General features: G+C 54.4%; 2 protein-coding genes across 2 annotated transcripts; both read left to right on the top strand.

Annotated features, from left to right (window-relative positions):
* Positions 1-1606: 1606 nt before the first annotated feature.
* Positions 1607-3984, top strand: LOC149852510 (uncharacterized). Its single transcript, XM_090028383.1, has 5 exons — positions 1607-1669; positions 2636-2727; positions 2942-3061; positions 3494-3721; positions 3946-3984. Exons 3-5 carry the CDS (start codon positions 2984-2986, stop codon positions 3982-3984), a joined length of 345 nt encoding a protein of 114 aa, XP_089884509.1. The 5' UTR covers positions 1607-1669; positions 2636-2727; positions 2942-2983.
* Positions 3985-4007: 23 nt separating this feature from the next.
* LOC149852509 (uncharacterized) lies at positions 4008-13219 on the top strand. The gene is made up of 10 exons (XM_090029386.1): positions 4008-4134; positions 4805-4918; positions 5192-5302; positions 7916-8045; positions 8199-8256; positions 8679-8864; positions 9070-9212; positions 9607-9691; positions 10126-10310; positions 12262-13219. Exons 1-10 carry the CDS (start codon positions 4056-4058, stop codon positions 12530-12532), a joined length of 1362 nt encoding a protein of 453 aa, XP_089885512.1. The 5' UTR covers positions 4008-4055; the 3' UTR covers positions 12533-13219.
* The last annotated feature ends 11203 nt before the right edge of the window (positions 13220-24422 follow it).

The following is a 24422-nucleotide window of genomic DNA, read 5'->3' as shown; positions in this document are numbered from 1 at the left end:
CATGCAAAAGCTCTGACCCTGTAGGTCTTGCCAGGGTCTTCATTTTATTAGCTGGGTGAAGGGAACACATGACATTCACGCAGAACAGCCACATTGGGCTGAAAGAGCTTCATCGTTAGGATGGGAAGGAAACAAACCAAGAGCAAACACATGTCTAATCTGTGTGATAAACCGGAGTTCTCAGCAGGGGGAACCCAGCCTTTGACCACGGGAGTCACAAAGGCAGGGTGTAGTGGCCTTGCCAAGCCATGCATATTGCCCAGCCGCTGCTACAGCGTGACAGTCCTATTTTAGGCAGGTCGAGTATGACGGCATGGTGTGGGGATGTCTCACTGGGAACACAGGGCCTTTGAACACCACATGGGAGCTGCTTCTGCAGCAGAGGGGACAGATCTTCCTTTGAAGGGGCAGCTTGCAGAAAACCAGCTGGGGATATTGCATTCCCTCCCCCTGCCCAGCCTGGCCACATGGGGCTTACGGACAGGGGTGCTTCCCAAGAGCTGGTATCTATTGAACCCTCTTGTACAAGGCCCTTTCACCAGAGCTTGTGACCCTAATTGCCCCTGAGATGCAGGCTTCCTCCTGCTGAGTCCTGGGGTACCAGATGGGCCTGCCTGAGCTGATCAGCTCCTTCAGGAGCAAAAGCATAGGGGCAAGAGTGATGCTGAGGTACTGGCCTTGCTCTTCACAGAAGCTACAAGAAGCAAATGGAGAAGGCAGTAGACAAAGCCAAGGAAGAGCTTGTCCAGATCAGGAGGCAGCTCCTCCAGGCTCAAACAGGTGAGTCTGCCCTGACATCCCATCCTCCCCCCAGGCTGTAGTCTGTTAGGGCACAAGGGGCACAGCCCTGCCCTGGGCTCCCCAGCACCATGTCCCTATATAACATAGCACAGCTACACCCCACGGCCCCCAGCCATGGCTTCTCCCTCCAGAGCAAAGCTAGCAAGTAGCAGCTGTCAAGGCTGGCTACTAGAGGGAGATAGGAGAGCCCCTGCCCCCAGGTGAGACAAGTGACAGCTCCCCCAGCCCTGCCTGGTTCCCCTTGCCTCCCCCCCCCCGTGCCAGCACCCCCCAGCCTGGGTCCTTCTTGGGGTAGCTCATAGAGTGGGGAGGGGAGTCTCCATCCATGTGCCTGGCTGCTGCTTTGGGGCTGTGCTCTGTCTCTTCCAGACCTGGAGACCAAAGACCAGAAGCTGAAGGACCTGCTGAAGCAGAACGAGGTGAAGGTGAAGGAGAACCAGCTCTTCCGGGCTCAGCTGGACAGCACCCAGGTGGGCAGGGCTGTCCAATGTGTCCCAGGCCTTGAGGCCCAGCCCAGGCATCCCCTCCTGTTCAAGTGACAGCCTCCGTCCCCTGTAGTGCTGCTCCTGTCTCCATCCCTGTTAGACATTGAGTCTTTCCAACTGTGCTGCACTCCTTTCTTTCCCGCCTCCCTCCCGCTACCTGTCCTTGGCCCGCTATCCCCTGGCACTGGCCTGGGAGAGCCCTGCTTAGTGCCCCCAGCCCTCCCCTTCCTGTCCTGCAGAGACGCGTGGAAGGCTTGGAGCAGGAGAGCAGGGTGCAGCGATCCCACCTAGAGACTGAGGTGAGGACCCGGGACACCTGTATCGCCCAGCTGGAAGGTCTCCTGCAGGAAAGAGTGCATCTGCGGAGGGACATGAGCACCCAGGTAGTGACCCCATCGGACCCAGCTGGCATGCCAGCCTGATTCCCCATGCCCAGGGCACTCAGGCCTCTGCACAGAGTATGTCCACTGTCCAGCCTAGCTGTGCCCTGGGGGAACGGGGAGAGGAGGAGCAGCTGGTAGTGCCCGGTACCCATAGGGAGGGAGCCTGAAGACATATCAGGATTTGATGGCTTGGCCCTGAGGGGCCTGGCCTGTGTGCAGCAGTGCAGCCCCATCTCTAGGCTGGCAAGAGCTTGGCCCCACCTCAGGCTCAGCTCAGAGCAGTGTGGACTTGAGGCTATTATTGATTCAGCATTGGCCTCTGCTGTGCCAGGGGGACAGACCTGCCCAGGGCAGTGAGTGACGGCAGCAACTCATCTCGTTATGTTCCTGCCCCTCCAGCTGAGGGGCTTTGCCCCCTGCTCACAGCCCCCCACCCTGGGAGTCAACCCCTCTGCTGCCAGAACCGGCCTCTGCTCCATGTTTCTTCACATCCAAGTACCCAGTCCCCTGACATGTCTCCTCTGCGATTCCCCTTCTCTCCCTGCCAGACATCCTTGGAGACGAGCTCTGAGCAGCATCAGCTGGACCCTGCTGGCCCAGCCCAAGTCCTGGAGGGGCTGGTAGAGCCAGAGGACCAGTGTGGGGAAATGTCTCAGGAAAAGGAGGGCACTGGAGAGGCAACCAAGGGCGCCCCTGCCGGTACTGTGCTGCCAGGGGCTGCAGTGCCAGCTCTGTCTTGCCTTGCTCCTACTCTGGGAGGCTGAAGCCATGAGACTCCCTGCCCACCCACCCCTGCCCCAGGCCAGCCTAGTGCCCCTCTGGGGTCAGCTGGTAGCACCTATGCAGGGGAAGGACGGGTGCTAAATTGGACTGCTCCCAGCAGGAGGGGCTGGTGCTGGGGCAGGCACCCTCCCTGCCCCATCTGCCAGGGCAGTACCATCCTCTCTTTCATGCCCTTCTCTGCAGGGGGTGAGAGCAGCCTTGGCCTCATCCCACAGGGGAGCCCTACAGTCCTGGATGGAGATGAACAGACTCCGGAGGCCTCAGCCACAGATGAGGTGAGAGCTGTTGCCAGGGTGTTGCCGGGGAGGGTGCTCCAGACTTTGCTGGCTGAGTATTATGGCCTTGGTCAGGGGCACATGTGCACCCATACATGCACACACATGCGCAAACCTGAGGGTGGGGACGCCTGCTTGGGATGGAGTTGGCCGCGATGTGAAGGGGGGAGAGAGAGCCCACCAGCTCCCCTCACTGTTAACCTATGTCTTCCAGCCCCTCGCCCTGCGCCTAGCTGCCCTGGAGGCTGAGTTAGCCATGGCACAGAGGCAAAGCCAGGAGGACACCAAGCGCTGGGAGAGACACATCGGGGACTTGGCAGCTGCGTGGGAGCAGGTGGGTGAGCAAGAGGACCCTGTGGGAGCAGGGGATTCATGTCAGGGCAGCAGGTCCCCAGAGTGGCACCAGGCCATAGGTGGGGATGGAGCAAGAGGCCGTGGCTCCAGTGGGGTCGGGATGGGGTGGGGGTGGGTAAGGGGACTTGTTGAGAATAAAGGTGTGTGAGAACAGCTGATCCTGGGCCCTGTGCACCCTACTGGGAGACTCCAAGCCTCAGACAACTCTTGAGCCAGTGGCTCTGGGGGGCTGCGGGCTGGTGAGCAGGCCCAGCTGCTCCCTGGGTGCCAGCAAACCTGGGAGCCTGGCACAGTGTTGGGGTTGCTTGTCTCCTGAGGAGGCCATGGTGCCCTGAGCAGCCCTCCCCTCAGGATGTGTGCGCAAGCTGGGCTGGATGCTAGGGTGGGACAGGACCCTCCTGACATGTTTTAGGAGAGGCAGAGACTTCTGCAGCAGATCCAGCAAGGACAGCTGGCACAGGCACATGGTCCAGAGTGCAGGGAGACGGCCAAGGAAGCAGATGTGGCCCAGACCCTGGTGCAGGAGGAGATGGAGACAGAGACAGCCCAGCAGATGTTGCCTGGGCCACTGAGGCCCCAGGTGGGAGCGATGGGGCTGGGGCAGCAGGCAGAGGCAATGCAGGTGGCACAGCAGACACAGGTGAGGCTGGCAGGTGCAGAGTGGGCAGTGCTGGGCTGGAAGCAGGGCGGGACTGAGCTGCACGAGTCAGAAAGCAAGGCCCACAGCATGTGGGGCATAGAGGGCATGGGGGTGTGCGGGAGTTGGCCCCTTGGGGTGGGAGAAGAGTCTCAGAAGCAGCAAGTTTGCCTGGTCCCCAGGTGGAGCCAGGTGAGTGGCTATCCATGCCCCTCCCTTGCCGGCAGCTTGGGCTGTCCAAGGATGGGGCCTCCTGCTGCAGCTGATCCGGGGGTGGATTTGCCAGGTGTTTGCAGCTGGATTGCCATTGGCCCTGGATGCCGGAAGTTCCCCTGAGATGGCTGGAGATCCCCATCTGGCGAAAGGAGCCCCCACCTCACAGGGACCAGTCTGGAACGGGGACATATGCCACACAGGTGGGTGAGGAGGTCACTAGGGACTAACGTACTCCTGGTCACCTCCCTCAGCCTGTGCCCATCCCAGGGCAAGGCAGGGCAGCCTAGCGTTGGACATGGCAGTGCGAGCTGATCCCTCAACCTTTGCTCAGACAAGGCCTGGCTCTTGGCTTTCCGGTGCAGAAAGGATGGTGGCAGGAGCCCCGTTGTCCGTGGGGGGCAGAGGGAAAGTGCAGCTCCATTTGAGCATATTGTGCTGGAGGGGGCTGCAGCGGGTCCCTGCCCCAGAGGGTAGTACTGGCTTTTTGGGTCTCTGAGGGCCTTGCCGGCTTCTACTGGTGGGGGCTGTTACTTCTGGCAGCTGAGAGAGAAGATCACCTTCTACACAGGCAGCAGAGGCCTGTCACTGGGAGACAGGGGTGCTGGCCCCTGTTCCACACCATAGCCAGGGCATGGTCACCCATAGAGCGTATTTGCTCCTGCTTGGCCCAGCGGCTGTCTCAAAGGGATGGGTCACTCCCTGCAACTGTCGTAGGCTGGGAGTACACCTGCGTCCCTTGGAAACACTGGTCCCGTCCCTCAGCACCTGGGGAGAAGGCAAGGTGTCCTTGGCATTGCCCCTGAATGGCAGCAGCCTCTTTGTGCCCAGTGTGGAGGTGGGAATGACGCTATATGTCTCTGCATTACCCAGCTGCTCTCCAGGCTGATGGCAGGGTAGCCCCTACACCCCCAGCAAGCTACCATGGACCACAGGCTGACACATCAGGCTTCATCAAGACCTTGAAGGAAAAGCTTGTGTCTGAAGGTAAAGCCCCGAGTGCCAGGTTCCCCCCATACTAAGAAGGGCAGCAGCAGCCTGACACAAGTTCATTAGCGGTATGTGTCGCATCAGCTGACAGGGTGTGAAGCAGGCCGTGCCCATAGAGTCCGAGATGGCTCCTGGCTGTGGCCTGGTTTTGGGGTCAAGCTCAGTGCTGGGGCTGCTGGGCTAAACCCTGCCCACTGCCCAGCTGGAGATGCTGTACAGTGAGCACTTGTGGCCTCCTGCCGTGTTGACCCCCTAGTGCTTCAATTGCAGAGGTCTCCCTCCTGGGCAGCTCAGGTACTGTGGTGAAGACAGATCACCCAGCAGCCCCCAAGGACGCAGCAGGATCTGGAACCCATGCATGGATTGGCGATGCTGCAGCAGGTAGGTCTGAGCACTCGTGTGTACTGAGTACTGGGGAGCACTGACAGCCTGGTGTGCAGATGCAGGCTAGAGAGGGGACTGTCCACCATGTCCCATGCCAGGTGCTGTAGTGTCAGGACAGGGGTGCAGTCTCTTGAGTGGCCGATCCCACAGCTGAGCTGTCCTGGTCCGGGGCCAGTTCCTAGTAGACATGATCTCAGATGACCTGCAGTGTACTCAGCTCCAGCTGGCAGCCAGCTGGGTGTGATTAGCTGGCTCCTTCCTACCCATGGTTCCCTGCTGTCTTGGTTCAGCTGTCTTCTGCTGTGCCAGATGCCGGCCGTTCCAACCAAGTCAGAGCTGGGCAGTTTGTGGCTCAGGGAATCGATAGGAAACACAGCCTTCCGCACAGATGTGCACCTGTAGTCTCTCTCTACTGGGTGTATTCTGGGCTGGTTGCCATACTATCTGGTCATGGTGGTGCAAGCAGTTTCTACACCACCAAACGGTTTCTTTTAAAGTGATCCAGGTCCATTACCGATGTCTCGGGATATTTCAGTGTCTGTCTTTCATGCCACCCTGGTAGGGGTCTTCTGACAGGAAGCTGGGCAACCCCTTATCATCCCCCTGGAAGCTCCAAGCAAGGCAGAACTGAGTTGTCTGCTTCCTGTGCTCCCTTGGGGTGCCAAAAACTCCTGGTTTTACCATGTAGGGATCTGCCTATGGCTGGGTGACGTGAACCGTAAATTGCTTAAGCTTATACAGCGTGGTCTTCATCTTAACCCAGGCAGAAGGGATGGCCTGGGATGTGATGGGGTCGGTGCTTGTGCTTGTGCTTAGACTGTTCACGCCCAGGTGCTGGGACCTTCAGTATTCCCACCCCTTGTGAATTGCCAGGACCTCACTTCCCACCACCAGGGACTGAGCTGAGATGATGCACACATCCAGGAGGGGCCAGCAGGGGACTGCATGCTTAGGAGCAACCAACATCAGTTCATCAGTTCATCAGTGGCAGGTCCTGTCAGACCAACCTGGTGGCCTTTTACAATCAGATCACCAGATCATTAGATGCAGGGGTAGCAGTGGACATCATCTTCCTGGACTTCCGGAAGGCTTTTGACACTCTCTCACCCTGTTCTCATTAAGAAACTGGGGGGCTGTGGTGTCGACACCCACACAGTCAAATGGGTCGCCAACTGGCTGGAGGGCTGCATCCAGAGGGTGGTAGTGGATGGGTTCTTCTCAACCTGGAAGGACATGGGCAGTGGGGTCCCCCAGGGCTCGGTCCTCGGGCCCGCACTGTTCAACACCTTCATCAGCGATTTGGATGAGGGGGTAAAAAGCACCCTGTTTAAATTTGCTGATGACACTAAGATGTGGGGGGACATGGGTACATTGCAAGGATGCAACAGGCTACAATCAGACCTCGACAGGTTACAAGGGTGGGCGGACAAGAATAGGATGGGTTTCAACACAGACAAGTGCAAGGTAATGCACCTCGGGAGGAACAACCGGCACCATACCTACAGGTTGGAGAACTCCCCTCTTGTCAGCACAGAGGTGGAAAAGGATCTGGGGGTCATCACTGACTCCAAGATGAACATGGGCCACAGTGTGGGGATACGGTCAGAAAGGCCAACCGGACCTTGTCATGCATCCACAGATGCATCTCGAGCAGGTCCAAGGAGGTGATCCTCCCCCTCTATGCGGCACTGGTCAGGCCGCAGCTGGAGTACTGCGTCCGGTTCTGGGCGCCACACTTCAGGAGGGATGTCGACAGCATGGAGAGGGTCCAGAGGAGGCCACTTGCATGATCAGGGGGCAGCAGGGCAGGCCCAATGAGGAGAGGCTACGGGACCTGAACCTGTTCAGCCTCCAAAAGAGAAGGCTGAGGGGGGATCTTGTGGCCTGTTATAAATTAGTCAGGGGGGATCAGCAGGCATTGGGGGAGTCACTGTTCCCCCGAGCACCACCAGGAGTGACCAGGAATAATGGTCACAAGCTGGCAGAGGGTAGGTTTAGGCTAGACATCAGGAGGTGCGACTTCACGGTCAGGGCGGCTAGGATCTGGAACCAACTTCCAAGAGAAGTGGTGCTGGCTCCTACCCTGGGGGTCTTTAAGAGGAGACTGGATGAACATCTTGCTGGGGTCATTTGACCCCAGTACTCTTTCTTGCCATGGCAGGGGGTCAGACTAGATGATCTGCTCAGGTCCCTTCCGACCCTAGAAACTATGATGTAGTTCTGGCTGCTGGGCTTCATTCTTATCCATGGTCATGTTTATTGTGGGGTTGCCTAGGGACCAGCCAAGAACGGGACCCCATTTTGTACCAGGCATGATGTGAACACAGGGAGTCAGGTACTACTCAACCTATCGGGCGTCTAGGTGGGATCCTACCTGGAATCCTTTTCAAGCCTCCCCAAATCCCTGAAAAACCATTACCACATCTATTTTTGTCCCCCTAAGCTTTAGATTAAGTCACAATACAACTGCTTGTGGTTGTTGTGGATTCTCACAGGGTTCAAGTCAAGTGTAATAGGGTGGCTGTGAAGTGGTTAAGTCACAATAAGGAAACTTTTCTGCCCAGCCTGGAGGTGATGCAGAGGCAGGGAAACCTCTTCTGTGTGTGTAAGTCTCTAACAGGCCACTTGGAAGTAGCACCTATAACCAAGGTGAGCTGCTTGGGAAGAAGGAAGTGATGCCAGACAAAGGTGAAGCCAAAGCAGAAGGCCCACACAAAGGCACAGCCAACGGTGGGGCAGGGTGAGTGGTTTGGAGGGGCTGGTTCCAGCCCTAGCTACAAAGGGAAAGTGTTACCCTTGGGCCAGATCTTCCAGGCATGAAGTTTGGGTCTCCTGGGCCTTGTGGTGCCAATGCCTTGCTGCTTATCTGAGTCTTTCCCTCCTTCTATTTCAGCCCTTTGGCTCCGGACCAACAGCCCCTGCAGAGAAAGCAGAATTTCCATGCAGTCTGGGTAAAGGGTCCCAAGCTCTAGGGGGGTTGATGGGGATTGTTAAGCCCAAATCCTCTGAGCTGGGTGACAGTCAGCATGGGAATGCCCCGTGGCATGAGGCCGCCTGAGCCATGTGACTGCTGCTATGGGTTGTGTGAGCAGTCAGCATCCTTCCCCTTGGCTATCTGAGTGTTGTGGGGTCAGTGAAAGAGCAGCGCTGTTAGGCATTTGGCCCAGCGTTGGGCACAGCAGCTCCCGAAGATACCGCTAAGTCTTCCATCCTGCTAAAGCGAGGAACCCCAGCAGGGGTCACTAGTGACATAGAAGACCGTCCTGCCGATTTCAGAGTGGACTTCCAGAGTTCCTCATAGTCTGTTGGGAAGAATGGGCCCCAGGGGCATTTCTGCTAAACATGAGCTGTCCTACACTGTCTCGCCCCTCAGGATGTCAGCGTGTGGATGGCCAGATACCGCCAGCTCTGCCGTGAGAGCTTTGTTGGCCTAGTCAGGGGTTACCTTGCCCATGTCTACCTGAAGGAGGCAGAGGAACCACTGATGCAGCTCCAGGACAGTCTTGGCTGCCCCAAGGTTGGCAGTGCACTGACCAGGCTGAAAGCACTGAGAAAGCAGGTAGGGACATGGGCACAGCTCTGCCCCTCCAAGGGGCGGGTGAGTGTGTGCCTACTGAGAGATGGGCCTTGGAGCTGGCAGCTTCTGCCATTCACACATTAGCATGTGGTGGGGGGTGGGGGCAGTGGGGGCTGTCCAGGTTATAAGAGAGAGGGAGAAAGAGAGCATGAGGGTGGACATGCATGTGTCTGGTACCGTCCCACAGAGGCTCCAGTGCTGGAGGGTGCAGTGGCACCAGTGCTGGGAAAGGCAGCAGCAGCTGGCTCTGCTGCTTGGCAAGAGACTGGAGCAGCTGGGTGAGGAGGAGAAGCTGCTGGTGATCAAGCGCCTGCCGTCGTGGGCTGGATGGTAACAGCTGCTTGCATGGGGGCAGGGAGGGGCTTAGTGTGCCGGGCCGTGACCTCGGGGAACTGAGTGGCTTTGGGCCTTGGGATTTCTTCTGGGGTGTCCTCTTATATTCCCTTCATGTCGTGTCTCCTCGTGCCTAGGGAACCCTCCCGTTACAGCCTCCCTTTTCCTCGGCCTCCCATCAAGACCCACCTGTGCGTCAGTGGGGAGCTCTGCATGGGGGAGCCATCATGTACCAGCAGGCTTTAGCTTTGCAGCCCCTACCACAGCCCCTGAGAGGTCGGGGGGAATGGGCTACTTGGGCAATGCATTGGCCTCATCGCCCACCCCACATTCCCTGTATCCGGTCTCCCTCCCCTCCTGACAGCCCTGGGGGGTTGTCCTTCTGCTTCAGGCCAACGCTGTTAAGCCGTCCCAGAAAAATGAAGGCTCGTTTCCAGATGGCAGCAAAAATGCCAGCAGTGGTGCCCTTGGGACAGGTAATCTGCCAGTGCTCCCCAGGCTACTGTGGGCCTCACCTGGAGGGCCAGGACTAACAGGTGGTGCCCTTCAGAGGCTCCCGGCTCTCAGGAGTGCCTGGGACCATTGAGGGTTGGGACCGTCTCTTCTTGGGCCCAGGACTCTGCTTGCATTTGACTGTCCCCTCTGGAGCAGATTCAATTCTGGGGCAATCTCAGGTGCATATCAGAGCTCCCCCAGGTATGGGCATGGCCCTAGGGCATGGGGCACAGTGGGAGAAGGTGCTGCTGCCCACACCAGATGGGACTAGTGAGCAGCCTCATCGCTCCTTCAGCCTTCTCTGTTCCAGATGTTCTTCCCTGGCCCCCGAGCCACAGCCCTCTGGGTGCTGAGCAAAGGGGCCGAGGAGTCTGTCTCCCCTGGGTTGGCAATGAGGGGCTGTGTTCAATGGCAGGAAGTGAGCAGTGCCCTGGCTGTGCGGGGTCTCCGCCTGCCTGTCCGAGGGGAGACAATGCCCCCAAAACTGTGGAACATCCAGGCCACGGGGAAAGGAGGTGACTTGCTGAAGCCACTGGTGATCACACCAAGGCTGCTGGAGATGGACGTCAACACCTACCTGCTGCCAGAGCATCAGATGAGGTAAGCAGAGGACGGGGGGTGCAGGATCTCCATTCCTCCTCCCTGTGCAGGGAACCTGCCTCTGAGTGGGCCAAGGCCACCCCTTCCACATCCCTCCACAGAGACGTCCACCTTCCAAGGGCCTAGGGCTACAGCCTCCCACTCTCACCTCCAAAGTCTCCCACTCCAAGGGGCCTGGGTCTGGCATGAAGTGAATGGCTGTATTTGGGCAGGGTCTTGTTTGGCTTAGACAAGAGGTGCCTAGACGAGAGGTGCCCCACCCCCAGCCTGTAGGCCAGATTCAGCCACAGCCACATGTCATCTGGTCCATGGGTAGGGTGACCACCTTTTAAAAATGGAAAGGTGGGACACAACTCCCTCGTCCCCCCCCTTGGTGGCATGGCTGGAGCAGAGCTGAACTGAGCCAAGCCTTTGAGGGTAGGGGAGGATGCAGGGTGCCTGTTGTGGGCTCAGGTCTCCCTGCCCTGCTGCCCTCTCCCTGGGAGCCCCATACCACCATGGCAAGGTGCCCCCTGCCCTCCTGGCAGCAGCAGGGGGCACAACTCTGCAATGCCACCCCACTGCTGCCAAGCAGGTAAAGAGCACCCCAGCATAGCCAGCACAAGGCTCCTGGCAGCAGCAGCACTGAGCCTCTCTGCCCTTCTGCACCAGGTCCTGCCTGCTGGGCTCCAGAGGCCCCAAAGGGAGAGCAGCAGGGTGTGGAGCCCCAAGCACACAGCAGGAAGCCTGCACCTGCCCCCACCCTGTGCACAGATCTGGGGGGATGTGCCCCCCAATACCCGCTCCCTGGGAGTACATGCAGTGGTGGGGAGCCGGCTCCTCCCTGCTGCCTCCTGGATGAGCTGCCTGTGGTTCTGTCCCCCTCCCTGAACAGGCCCCACAGCCGTCCCTTCCCACCCCAGCCGGGCAGTGCCCCCAGCTGCCAACCCTGCCCCACTCCCTCCTTCACCATGAGGGCCTCAATCTTCTCCGCACAGCCACCTTGCTCTATGCCCCCTCCCCACATAGACTTACCTGGAGGGAGCTGCTCTCCACACTGCCTGGCTGTATCCCCAGCCATGTGCACGTGTGCACACGCACATGTGCACATCGCACCCCCTGCATCCCATTCCCTCCAGCCCCAAGTAGCTCCTTGCCAGCCAGCAAGGGGAAACCTGCCATTTCCTGTGTTTTTCTGAGGTGAACAGAAAACCCAGATCCCTGAACACAATCCTGGGAATCTGGGACAAATGCTGTCCCGGAGCCATTCAGCCTGGGACTGAGTCTTGATGTTCCCATTTCGGGACTGTCCTGCCCAATTAGGGATGGGTGGGCACCCTACCCACAGGGCTCCCCACAGCTCCACAAATTTGGTGACGGGAGAGCGGTAGCCACCCTGAAGTGCACCCCGTTCACCACCACTCCCCAGATGTCAAATTTCTGGACCCATGAGGAGCTCTGGGCCCTGTGCTGCATCAGGTGCCCAATACCAATGTGGAGGGATGGACTGGGGTGTTTCTGAGTCCCAGGGCCCAATCCTGAGGTGGAGAGGGAGCAATGTCAGGCTCCCTGGAGTCCGATCCCAGTACACAGGGGCAGGAGGAGGTGGCCCTGGGTCCAATCCCAGTGGGAGGGGAAGATGTCAGGCCCCACAGCTCAATCCCGGTCCACGAGGCTGGGAGGAGATGGCACTGGGCTGGCAGGGTCCAATACCAGTGGCAAGGGCAGTGCCAGGCCCCCAGGGTTCATTTCCCATGTGCAGGGGTGGGAGGCCCCACAGCCCAATCCTGGTGTGTGGGGCTGGATCCAGCCCACGGACCAGCCAGGCACCACTCATCTGGCCAGTGGGGCCAAAAGGTTTAGCCCCTTTGGCAGCAATGTGAATCATGAGCTTGGAGCTTTTTTGTGCCCTGACTCCTGGGAGTCTTCAGCCTGCTCCCAGCATAGGCCCTGTTCTGACCTTGTCTTGCAGTGGAAGGACTGAGCCCAACCCAGGTTTGGACTCTTCCAGAGCTGGGCCCTCCACATCCTCACTGATGAGGTTCCTTTCAATCCGGCGAGGAGCGGCCCTAATTGGTTTCCAGCCACTCAGAGAAGCCCGGAGAGCCCAGGGATGGTTCCAGCAGGATGGCTCCAGGCCCCCCGGGCATGTTGCAGGCTCCAGGACACGGTCAGTCACTGACTGCTCCAGGAAACCCCTTGCCGAGGGAAGAAGGTTCATGGCGGATCACAGCCCGGAGTGAAGGAGCAGCCTCTCCCGGACGATGTGGACACTAATGGCGGCCAGTCACATCCCTCCTTCCCTGCATGTTAGGAATATTCAGTCTCCCTCTAGGTGCTGCTAGGACAACTTTTCTGTATATCAGATCCCTAATATGGGACCCATTCAAGGAAGGAATAACAGTGGGGCAAGAAGCTAGAGGCCCCATGGTCTAAATTACCTTGTGCAGAACCATATTCTTCTGGCTTGTCGTTTGTCCTATACATGACAAATGTGGCAGATAGGAGCTGCTCTTTGGGTAAGCATGGAGGTGCAGGTGGGTATGGTGATGAGTTCAGGGCTGCTCCAAAATAATGAATGAATCCTGTATAGTGAGCTGACTAGAAGGTAAATATATTGAAGTCGTTGGTTTGGGCCCTGCCTGTGAAAACAAGCAAGAAAGGTAAGAGTGACTAAAGAGAAGCTACTTATTAAACACTCAAGGTTTAAGAGATGACAGTAAGGTTCAGAAAGACCCAGGCACACACAAAATCCAAAGAATTGCAGTCAGGTGGAAAATATTGTGCACATCCTCTTGAGAAAGTCCTATGTGTTCAGAGGTACCACACTGAGATGCAGGAGCCCACTGGACATGTGTGAAGAAGCCTGGCCTGCCTATGCTACTGTCCAGAGGCATCAAGCTTTGAGGTGAACAGACGTGTGGGAGAAACAGCTGGTGACTTTAAAAAAAATCTTTTCCTCTACATTATTTGTTTTCACTGTTCCAATAAACTACGCTGTGGCTAAGGAAGGCTGTGTGGGTGCCCTATACTACTGGTCACAGGCTCCCAAAGGGATAAGCCACAGGTGTCAAACTCACGTTGATCTATTGAAAGTTATAACCCACACCTGGTCTAAAGATGGGAGAATTTGGGGATTTCTCCATGGGGGAGAGAAAAGCAGGAGATGTAGGCCGTCAGGGGAGCACTCGGACAGCCCAGGAAGGTTTCCAGAGATCTGATGGTGTTTGTACCCCGGGGGGGATAGTTTCTAGTAAGGCTGCATTGCTAGGCAGTGGGGGGTAACACCTTCTCTTGCCTTCAGTGCTGGAAGCCCCTTCCCCAGGGCAGCATCAGGCCGGGGAATGCTGCAGAAGTTGCTGAACGGGAGAATCAAGAAGCAGCTAAGGATCGGGGGGAAGGGAGGGTGCACAGAGCACAGCGAGGCCTCAAAGAGGCACCAACTCCGTGTGTGCCCTACGCTGAGAGTCCTGGGCTCAGACCTCATGCTGCCATTCCCGTGGAAGAGGCTGCTCTGAAGAGAGGAGCTGTGCTCTCGGTTTCGAGCTGTGCTGAGTGTCCCTGTGTTGCAAAGCTCTTTTACTCTCCTGGCCACAGCTGCTATTGAAGCCGCCCCCCTCCCCGCAGCTTCGCTGGGTGGCACTGTACAGGAGGAAATTAGGATGTGATGGGGCAAGAGAGACAGGAGGGTTGTCAGGATCACAGATTTCTGTTCTGATCAACAGCATTCCCCCCTTCCCTCCCCTGATGCACAGGAAGGGAAGTATTGGCCACAGCATTGGAGCCGGTTGCCTGTAGATTTCCTTGGAGCAAACGGAGAGGGGAGGCACCCAATGGACTGACTTCTGCATGCTGTGAGAGGGCCGGAGAGTTCCCAGCCCCCGGGAGAGAGCAGGGGGTGGCGATGCTCTGGCCAGGGGTGCCCAAACAGCAATGCATGAGTAGCCCCCTGGAAAAAGTGCAAGTTCCTGAAAGGCCTCCTGTGCTGGAAATTGAAGATGTGAGACTTGTCAGGAAAACACAAAGCTGCAGACAAGCTCATCCCCTGACCAGCAGGTGATCTGAGGGGAAATGTCTGAGAGGACCATCAGGCCCACATTTTTCATGCCAACCCCAGGGAGGTGCCAAGTATCTCAGATCCCTGGGGCGCCCCCACACACAGTAGAGGCAGTACGAGACATCAGTAGACACAGGGTTGTCAACTGGCAATTGTAACTGTACTTGTGGCGTACTTCGTATGCTGTGCATGTACTTCACGTGTGACGTGTGCCGGTGAACCAAGCTGCTATATGTGATGGGCAAGCTACCAGCTAAGTTTGAATGAGAAACTGCCTTCATTAAATGATGGAAAGATGCAGTGCCTAGGATGCCCCCTCAATATAGAGGTGTGGATATGACCCAAATATTAGCTTGGCCCCTCAATCTTTCAGCACAACCAAGAGTTGGAGGCTGTAAGGGGTCCAAATACCCCTAACAGGCTGCATCTTGGGCACTGCTGTGGCCTTATTTAAGGCACTTCATGCTTGTGTGCAGGCCTCTAAAGTCCAAGCAAGCACTGCCCAGGTTGTATGTGTGCAGTGAGTTGTATTCTGTATGTGGCTTTATGTGACGTTTAGTTAAGCAGGTCACTCAGGTGCCCTTTTCACCCCATAGAAAGACCAAAAGGTGTGGAAATCCATGGCAGAAGGTATCTGAAGGACGCCAGTGCGTCCTTGCTGGAACCCCCAGTGGACACCAAGAGGGCCTTGCTGTCTCACGGGCACCAAAACTGGTGACTTAATCATGTTGGGATTCACGTTGCCTTGTTTTCTTGCATATAACTGAATTCCTTGGTCAAATACCCCATAGAAAGAAGATCCTCTTATGTTGGAGGGGGATCCCCATTGTATCTTACAACAATGAGGCCTGATCCTACTTTACCTATTAGGCATTTAAGTGTTATCCTATTTCATCCTGTAACTTCTTGAAACCATCCTAACTGAGTTCAAAGCTGGAGTAACTAATGGGAAAATGCTGTTGCTGACTGGGTTAATCTTCACTGGGACTGGGAGGTTTTACTTCCATTCCCAGTTTAAGGTATAAGAGACAGTGAGCGACATTTCTGACCCAAAGCAAGGCTGCTCAGTTCTTTGCGTGCTCTTAGTTGGGTGTTGGCAGGGTGCAGAGGGGAAGAGACAGCACTACGGAAGAGAAGCAGCTTTCAAACAGTCTGAGTAGCACTTAGGCTGGGGCAGCATGTGGGCAGGAAGGAGCTGTGAGCAGGGAAGCCACTGCTGGTGCATCAGGCTGTGCACCTTGGAGATCTGTGTTGGAGGTGCATTGTGTCCCAGGCTCACAAAACAGAATCCCAGGCCTGTTTTGTATCAGGGGGGCATGAAATTTTCCTCCTGCTTGAAGAGAAGCAGCGGATGGCAGGTATTTGTGCTAGCTAAAAAATAACAACTGAGAGATCCCGTCATTTGCCCTCTGTGGGAAGGTAAGTGGTGTTAAAGTGTGAATGTGCTGAGCAGCTGCACCTAGGAGTTAGCAGGGCTGTGCAAAACGGCATGGTTCTGTTTCGGCTTGAGTTTTGAGGTTTCGACAGAACAGTGTTTCGTTTCAAATTTCATTTCGATTCAAAACCGCTGTTCTGTTTCACTGTGTCAAAACAGCGAGGCTGTTTCAACACTGTTTCACCCATTTGCTATAATGGGGAATTTCAAAACAGCCTCTCTCATGCACCAGGCAGACAGGGGCCCACAATCCCCAGGATGGCTGCAGGGCCCTTTCCCTTCGCTGTGATCGGCTTCCTGCAGCCCGGGCACAGGAGGCTGGGAGAGCCTGAGCTGCACTCCCGGCTGCTGCTGGGAGCGCAGCCCTGGTTCTCCCCCATCTCCCACCACCCAGCTACTGGCTGCTTCCAAACTCAAAATGTTTTGAAACTTTCAAAACGATTCGACTAGCCTCATTTTGTTTCAAGGCTGTTTCAAAGCCCTCTGTTTCGATTCAATGGGGAATCAATGAAAGATCTATAACTTTGTTGTTTTTTGTCTGATTTGAATGAAACTTGCAGGGGTGGTAGCCTCTGCTGAGAGCATGAAGTGTACTGAGTTTCAAGAAGATCAGTGCAGGGGTTCAGGGGAAACCCCAAATTCTTGAAAGCAAAGCTCATGTCAAGTATATGTATACACCATGGGGGGAGGGGTGTGTGAAAACTACAGGGGTGGTAGCCCCTGGTACGGCCACAAAGCCTGCCAGGTTTCAAGAAGATCAGTGCATGGGTTTGGGGGGACCTGCACCTCAAGCTGCTGACAGGCAAAACTCATAACATATGGAACCCTGTGTGTGCTACGGCGCAGTGGGCTGAAAACTGCAGGGGTGGTGGCCTCTGCTCAGGCCATGAAGCCTGCCAAATTTCAAGAAGATAGGTGCAGACTTAGGGGGAACTGCACCTCAAACTGTGGACAAGCAAAACTCGTGATGTGGGTGACACGCTGTGTGTGTGTGTGTGTGTGTGTGTGTGTGTTAAGGCACAGCAGGGTGGAAGCTGCAGGGATGGTAGCCCCTGTTGTGGCCATGAAGCCTGCCAGCTGTCAAGGAGACTGATGCAGGGGTTCTGGCTGATAAGCTAAACTCATGACATGGGTGCTTGTGCAACTGTCTGTCTTGGTGGGGAGTGGGGAGACACTACTGCAGGGCTAATGTGTTACCAGTTACCAGTCAGTCATGATTCACTAAGGGACCAGCTCAATACACAGTAGCTAGCTAATGTAGCCCATTAATTAGCAAGAATTAACACTTACAAAACCACAGACTAAGGAGAGGAAATAATCAATACAGACAATCAGCTGCCAAGACAGACACAGTCAGTTGCACAAGCACCCATGTTATGAGTTTTGTCTGTCAGCAGCTAGGGGTACAGGGCCCCAGAACCCCCCTGCACTGAGCTCCTTGACAGCCTGAAGGCTTTCTGGCTGCAGCAGGGGCCACCGTCCCTGCAGCTGTCACCCCGCTGCGCCTTGATGCACGCAGTGTCACCCATGTCACAAGTTTTGCTAGTCAGAAGCTTGAGGTGCAGTTCCCCCCAAACCCCTACACTGATCTTTTTGAAACTTGGCAGGCTTTGTGGCCTCACCAGGGGCTACTACCCCTGCAGTTTTCACCTCCCTGTGGTGTAACACATACACATGACATGAGTTTTGCTTTCAAGAATTTGGGGTGCAGTTTCCCCTGAACCCCTGCACCCATCTTCTTAAAACTTGGTAGGCTTCATGCTCTCAGCAGAGGCTACTGTCCCTGCAAATCATCCAAATCAGACAAAAAGCAACAAAGTTATAGATATTTCATTGTTTCCCCATTATACTCTACGGCCAAATTGGCTCCGACTCTTTTCCAAAGCTATTCGGAAAGCCTAAAGCTTCCAACGATTCATTTCAGGTTCATAGATTTGGACTCTGAATCATCTCCAAATCCGAATCATGATCCAAAACTTTGTACAAACCTACTGTGGAGGTCGTCGCTTTTGTGCATGGGTTTTAAAATATCCGGCATCCTTCTTCCTGGAGGGGACCCTCTTAAATAGTCCTACTGATCTCACCACCTGAATCCAGTCAGGGACAGGTATTATTTGATGCTGGCCAATCAGTTTGAAAAACATCACAATTACCTGGTGGGGTGACAGTGGTTTAAGCCCCTGCCCCCATGTTGTAAGGTAAGAGCTCCAAACAATAGAGAGGTTAAATCCCTCTCACACCCTCTTACCTGAGCTAGCTCATGTACGCAGCAACCCAGGACAGCCAAGCTGACAGACATGTGAGAGGACAAAGACAAAGGAAAGGAAATAAAAACCAAAAGAGGAGGCTGGAAAGGGAGTTCTTTCACAGGTGTGTAAGTGGGAGTGGTTGGGAATCCCCTTTTTTCCCCGAGTGCCCAGGATGAGATGAGTAAATGAAGGTGGCGCTGGTAGTTGCCCCAAGTGTCTGTCACTCATTTCCCCCAAACATAAGCAGTAACCATCCCAAAATACAAAGCTTCCTGAGCCACCCAAGAAGGCTGTGCTGTGGTCTGAGCCCCTGACTTCTTGGCTCCTGTGCAGCCCAGCATTGTTCCTCTTGTGGTCCCTGATTCAATGAGGCAGCTGGGTAAGAAGAGCAGCAACACGACAGGGGAAAGATCAAGTCGATAGCATCAAATCCTTTTGTCACCAGAAGTCATTGGGCTTGTATGCAGGCAGCAATCTTGGTTGTGGGTGTGGAGAAAAGACTCCATCTCCTCCACTCCTAAACGAAAACTGACCTGCAGCTTGGGGTGCGGAGGGAGCTGTGGACCCCTGCCTCCAGATCCTGGAGCCTCGAGTCTGGCTACCAAAGTTAAGAGCCTAAATTAAAGGGAAGGCCAAGTTCCTGTTTTGAAGCCTGCTGGGTTGGCCCTCGGGTGGGGCATGAAGGCAGCTGTAATCTCCTTGCCCGAACTGGAGAATCCCTAAACTCACAAGCTTTTTGCTCAACCCCCACAGGTGCAGGGGGCTCCTGAGGGGGCAGGAGAGGAGCCGGGAGGGAGCAGGACAGGAAGGCAAGGGGTGGCCTGGGTGAAGCTGCACCCCTGATATCCTGCACCCCCACTGGATCAGCAGGCGGCTGAGGCTGGACCCCCAACCAGTTCAAGGCCTTGTCTGACCCCATAGACAATGAATGAGGAGTTTCAAACCTTAGCCAAGGGTTCTCCACAACCCCACCACTTTCCCTTCTTTGGCACCGAGTGCCTCCTCCCCAGTGTCTAAAGGGGTCAGGATGGGCTCCGCACCGAGCTCCCCTGGATCTGTGGTTGTTACCTTTCTCCCTCCATGCCTCTGCCTGCACCTGCAGCTCCCTCCATCTCTCCCCTCAGAGAGGAGGCCCCAGTGGAGGCAGTGCAGGAAAGTGCCAAGGCCGCTTCTGCAGCCGCAGGCCCAGCAGCAGGATATTGGATAATTAGATATATGCAACATGGTTGCGTACTTCTTTCTGGAAATCCCACTGTGGACAGTAGAGCTGTGCATAGTTATTTCATGGATCCTACTGGAAATATTTTTAGTGTACAATGTGATCATACTCATGGAAATATTCTAGACAGCAGTGGGACTTGGTACAGTCAAACCTGTGGCAACTGTACTGGATCTGTTTTTATGATGGAGACCACGTGCTGGACATCTGGAATTGTTGAAGTCAGTGCATCATTGAATTTGGAGGGTTGGTAGGAAATAATCAGGCTGTATGCATTTAAAGATTTTTTTTTAATCATAATTGTGTCAGTTCCCAAGGTTTTTCCTAGTGTGTGTTTAAATGAATCAGAAACAAACATTGATTATTGGGACTAAGAGACCATTGAAAAAGGTAATTTTAATCCCTAATCATTCAGAGATATCAGTAATTTACCAGAATTATCCCCCACTTGGTAAACCTTTAAGAATTGGATGGTGTCTTGAGGTACACCAGACGTTGATACCGTCTATGCACCTCAGACCGAAAAAGTCTATCAACTCTGAATGTGTCAGCAACTGGAGTGGGAGTGTTCAATTTCCTGGATTTAGGAGTGTTATGGAATAAATTATCTTGAATAGTGGATTGAGTAGATGAATTATCTTTTCTGATCAATGACTCCTTTTGTGGTTCAGCTTACCATTATGGCTGAGGTCTAAAATTCTGCCACAATGGGAGGAACTGAGTTGGATTACCAGATTATTATAGAGGTCATGAATATACAGGAAATTGATATATCATTAGCTCTGCCTGCATCCAGGAACAAGTTTAGGTACAAACTATCATAGCAGGAATGCTGAGACAAGGATATAGTGGCATAATATAGTGGCAGACCTGCTGCGTACCATCGCTCCACAGTTGGTTGCCCCCAGTAGGCATCAAGTTGCAGTGTCTGCAGCACCCGGTACTGAAGCCTGATCAGGATGATATATGGTGATGGCAGTGCCCTGACAAACATAGCATCAGTCAGAGGAATGGTAGACCCAACTCTCTTTGTTTTAGTACTGTTAATGTGAATATTTATGTACTGCTAAAGCCACGATCTTGGTTTTCTCTGTTTAAAAATTGCATATTCCCTGATAAAATTCCCAGCCTTGCTCCATCCCTGCTTCTACCCTCCCTCAGACTACCTTTTGCCCAAGATAGTTCAGTTATATGTCCTCACTGCGAGACCCAATTCATGGCTTGTATTGCTTGGCTGCTTAACAGTGGATGGCAGTCTTGAGTGTCGACCACTCTGAATTCCAGGCTGTTGTTTTCTGCTCAGTGGATGTTATCACTGAGAGTGTGCATTTCCCCACTGCTGGTAGAGCTGCTTTGTGGTAAATCCCCAGGACCTACTCATGTTCCTCCAACCTGAAAGCCTTGCTGGGCAAAAGCTGGCTCTGCAATCCAGCTGGGAGCTGGCTGGTTGGTGCTCCATCTGCATGAAGTGTCCAGTATTCAGTGTCTGGCAAGGGGCGCACTGTACTGAGGGCTGCTGGTCCAGCCTAAGAACATGGGCTGCTTGCACATGTGATGAAAATTGCCCTTTTGTGTCTTAATGGCATCACACTTTACACATATGCAAGGTTTTGCAATTTAAATGAGTTTGCATCATCATCAGATAGTCCCCATCCAATGTAGTTCAGCTTGTACTGATGCACTTTGCAATGGTGCAGCCATCCATCTGTCACATGTACGTGGTAATAACCTGAATGATGTGTGGCGACCCCCTTTGTCCATTGGGTGTCACTACCATTTTTGTGTAGTGGGCCCCCTTATCCATCAAATGTCATTACAATTTGCAGGTATTTGTGGGTAATTAATGTTTGAGGACACTGGGGTAGCCCTCGTGAATGCTGCTGACTGGCACTGAAATTTGCAACAGTCGCAGAACATAGTTCTTCCATGTGAAAATACCCAGACTTTGCCTGGGAGCAGCCGCGATGACCCCCCTGCTCCACTCCCCCCCTGCACTTCTTAAACAACCCTTTTCAGCTGGCTGCAGAGTAATTGTCCCCCTAACGCCATTAATTGACTCACTGGTTTTACATAAACCCAGCAAACTGACTTCTGTGAACCCGCATGAGCCTTAGGCACACCTGCTTTGTGAATAGTGGGCGAGTTCAGTTAGCAGTCATTCCTTCACCGGCTGTGTCTGAACTGCCCAGGCCATGTCAAGACACATGGGTATTTGCAGGTATTTGTGCAATGAATGTTTTAGGACACCCTTGGCAGGCCAGGGGGGAACCCTGGAGATGGCTGTTGACTGGTGCCAAAACTTGCAATAGCCTGCTACTGTGCCATGACATACACAGGACTCAAAGACTTAGCAGGGCTAAAAGCAGTCCAGGACAAGTATACCCATAAGATACAAAGTGACCCTGCCTGGCACCAGCGTGTCTGGTGAAGCCAAACTTTGCCCAGCAACAACAGGGTAGGAGGGGGGTGAACTTCCCTAGGCCCTGTCACTTCATAAATTGAGCTCACTGCTCCTTGGGGTACCCTTTATTGATCTGCGATGTCTGATGTTTTGGGGGAGGATGGAGCACTACACTTCCTCTGCCAGCAGGATGGGATCAGAGGAAGGGCAGGTTGAAGTGCTCTGGGTTAAGATTCAAGGGGACCGTGGGGAGAGTGATTTGACGGTGGGGGTCTACTACAGACCCCCCCAACGAAAGTGAGGAGCTGGACCGGGAATTTTTGGGCCAACTTGCAGAGGCATTTAGGGCAAGGGATGTAGTTGTCATGGGTGATTTTAATTACCCAGACATCTGCTGGGAGGAACAGTCAGCCAGGACGGACCGTTCCAGGAGGTTTCTAGCTGAGATACAGGACCTCCACTTAATCCAGGAGGTGCACAGTCCCACCAGAGGAAATGCCCTGTTGGACCTGGTCCTGGCCACAGGTGATGGATGACCTGGTCAGCGGATCCAGATGCTCTCCATCCCAGGGTGTTGAGGGAGCTAGCTGGGGTTATTGCAGGGCCCTTGGCATGGCTCTATGAGCACTCATGGTGCTCGGGCCAGGTGCCAGATGACTGGAAGATAGCTAATGTGGTCCCCATCTTCAAAAAAGGGAAGAGGGAGGACCCAGGCAACTATAGAAAAGTTTATTAAGGAGGCCATCCTTGAGGGACTGGCCCAGGCTAACATCCTAAGGGATAGCCAGCATGGGTTTGTTGCGGGTAGGTTTTGTTTGACCAATCTCATTTCCTTCTATGACCAGGTGACCTATCACCTGGAGAAGGGAGAAGAGATTGATGTCATATATCTTGACTTCAAAAAAGCCTTTGATCTGGTATCCCACGATCACCTCTTGGCCAAACTGCCCAGTTGTGGCCTTGGCTCCACCACGATCCGCTGGCTGGGAAACTGGCTTCGTGGTCGGACCCAAAAGGTTGTAATCGATGGCGGTCACTCATCGTAGTGCCCTGTGACCAGTGGGGTCCCCCAAGGCTCTGTCCTGGGGCCCATACTGTTCAACATCTTCATTAATGATGTGGACATTGGAGTCAGAAGCGGACTGGCCAAGTTCACCGATGACACCAAACTTTGGGGCAAAGCATCCACGCCAGAAGATAGGCGGGTGATCCAGGCTGACCTGGACAAGCTCAGCAAATGGGCGGACGAGAACCTGATGGTGTTTAACACCAAAAAATGCAAGGTTCTCCACCTTGGGAGGAAAAACCTGCAGCATCCTTATAGGCTCGGCAGTGCTACTTTGGATAGCACTACAGAAGAAAGAGACTTGGGGGTCATCATTGACCACAAGATGAACATGAGCCTCCAATGCGATGCTGCAGCTAGTAAAGCGACCAAAATGCTGGCTTGCATCCATAGATGCTTCTCGAGCAAATCCCGGGACGTCATTCTCCCCTTGTACTCGGCCTTGGTGAGGCCGCAGCTGGAGTACTGCGTCCAGTTTTGGGCTCCACAATTCAAAAAGGATGTGGAGAAGCTTGAGAGAGTCCAGAGGAGAGCCACGCGCATGATCAGAGGTCAGGAAAACAGATCTTATGATGACAGGCTGAGAGCCATGGGACTCTTTAGCCTGGAAAAGCATAGGCTCAGGGGTGATCTGATGGCCACCTATAAGTTTATCAGGGGTGACCACCAGGATCTGGGGGAACGTCTGTTCACCAGAGCGCCCCAAGGGATGACGAGGTCGAACGGTCACAAACTCCTGCAAGACCATTTCAGGCTGGACATAAGGAAGAATTTCTTTACTGTCCGAGCCCCCAAGGTCTGGAACAGTCTGCCAGCGGCGGTGGTTCAAGCACCTACATTGAACACCTTCAAGAGTAAATTGGATGCTTATCTTGCTGGGATCCTATGACCCCAGCTGACTTCCTGCCCTTTGGGCAGGGGACTGGACTCGATGATCTCCCAAGGTCCCTTCCAGCCCTAATGTCTATGAAATCTATAGGCCCGTCAGTCTTACCTCTATCCTTGGGAAACTTTGAGAAGATCCTCAAGGAGCACATCTGTGATGGGCTGGCTTCAGGAATGATGCTCAAGGGCAACCATAATGGTTTCATTAGGGGCAGGTCTTGTCAGACCAACCTGATTGCCTTTTATGATCAGGTCACAAAGGCAATGGACCCAGGTGTTGCCGTGGACGTAGTCTTTCTGGACTTCAGCAAGGCCTTTGACATTGTCTCCCACCCCGTCCTCATTAAAAAACTAGGCGACTGTGGCATTGATGCCTACACAGTCAGATGGATTGCAGACTGGCTCAAGGGTCGCACTCAGTGGGTGGTGGTGGACGGGTCATATTCGACCTGGGAGGAAGTGGGCAGCGGAGTTCCCCAGGGCTCGGTCCTGGGGCCTGCTCTGTTCAATTTCTTCATCAGTGATTTGGACGACAGGGTGGAATGCAACCTGTTTAAATTAGCTGATGATACCAAAATTTGGGGTGAGGTGAGCACGCTAGTAGGGAGGGAAAGACTGCAACAAGACCTGGATAGGTTACAGGAGTGGGCTGACATAAACAAGATGCGTTTCAATACTGACAAGTGCAGGGTGCTGCACTTGGGCAGTAGAAACCAGCAGCACACTTATAGACTGGGAAACTCCCTTCTTGAGAGCACAGAGGCAGAAAGGGATCTTGGAGTCATTATTGACTCCAAGATGAACATGGACCAACAATGCGA

Source organism: Crocodylus siamensis, chromosome 15 (genome assembly GCF_052110815.1).
Source record: "Crocodylus siamensis isolate JL-2025a chromosome 15, ASM5211081v1, whole genome shotgun sequence".
Taxonomy (NCBI): domain Eukaryota; kingdom Metazoa; phylum Chordata; order Crocodylia; family Crocodylidae; genus Crocodylus; species Crocodylus siamensis.
The sequence above is the reverse complement of the archived record's forward strand: the minus strand, read 5'-3'. Positions and strand labels throughout refer to the sequence as shown.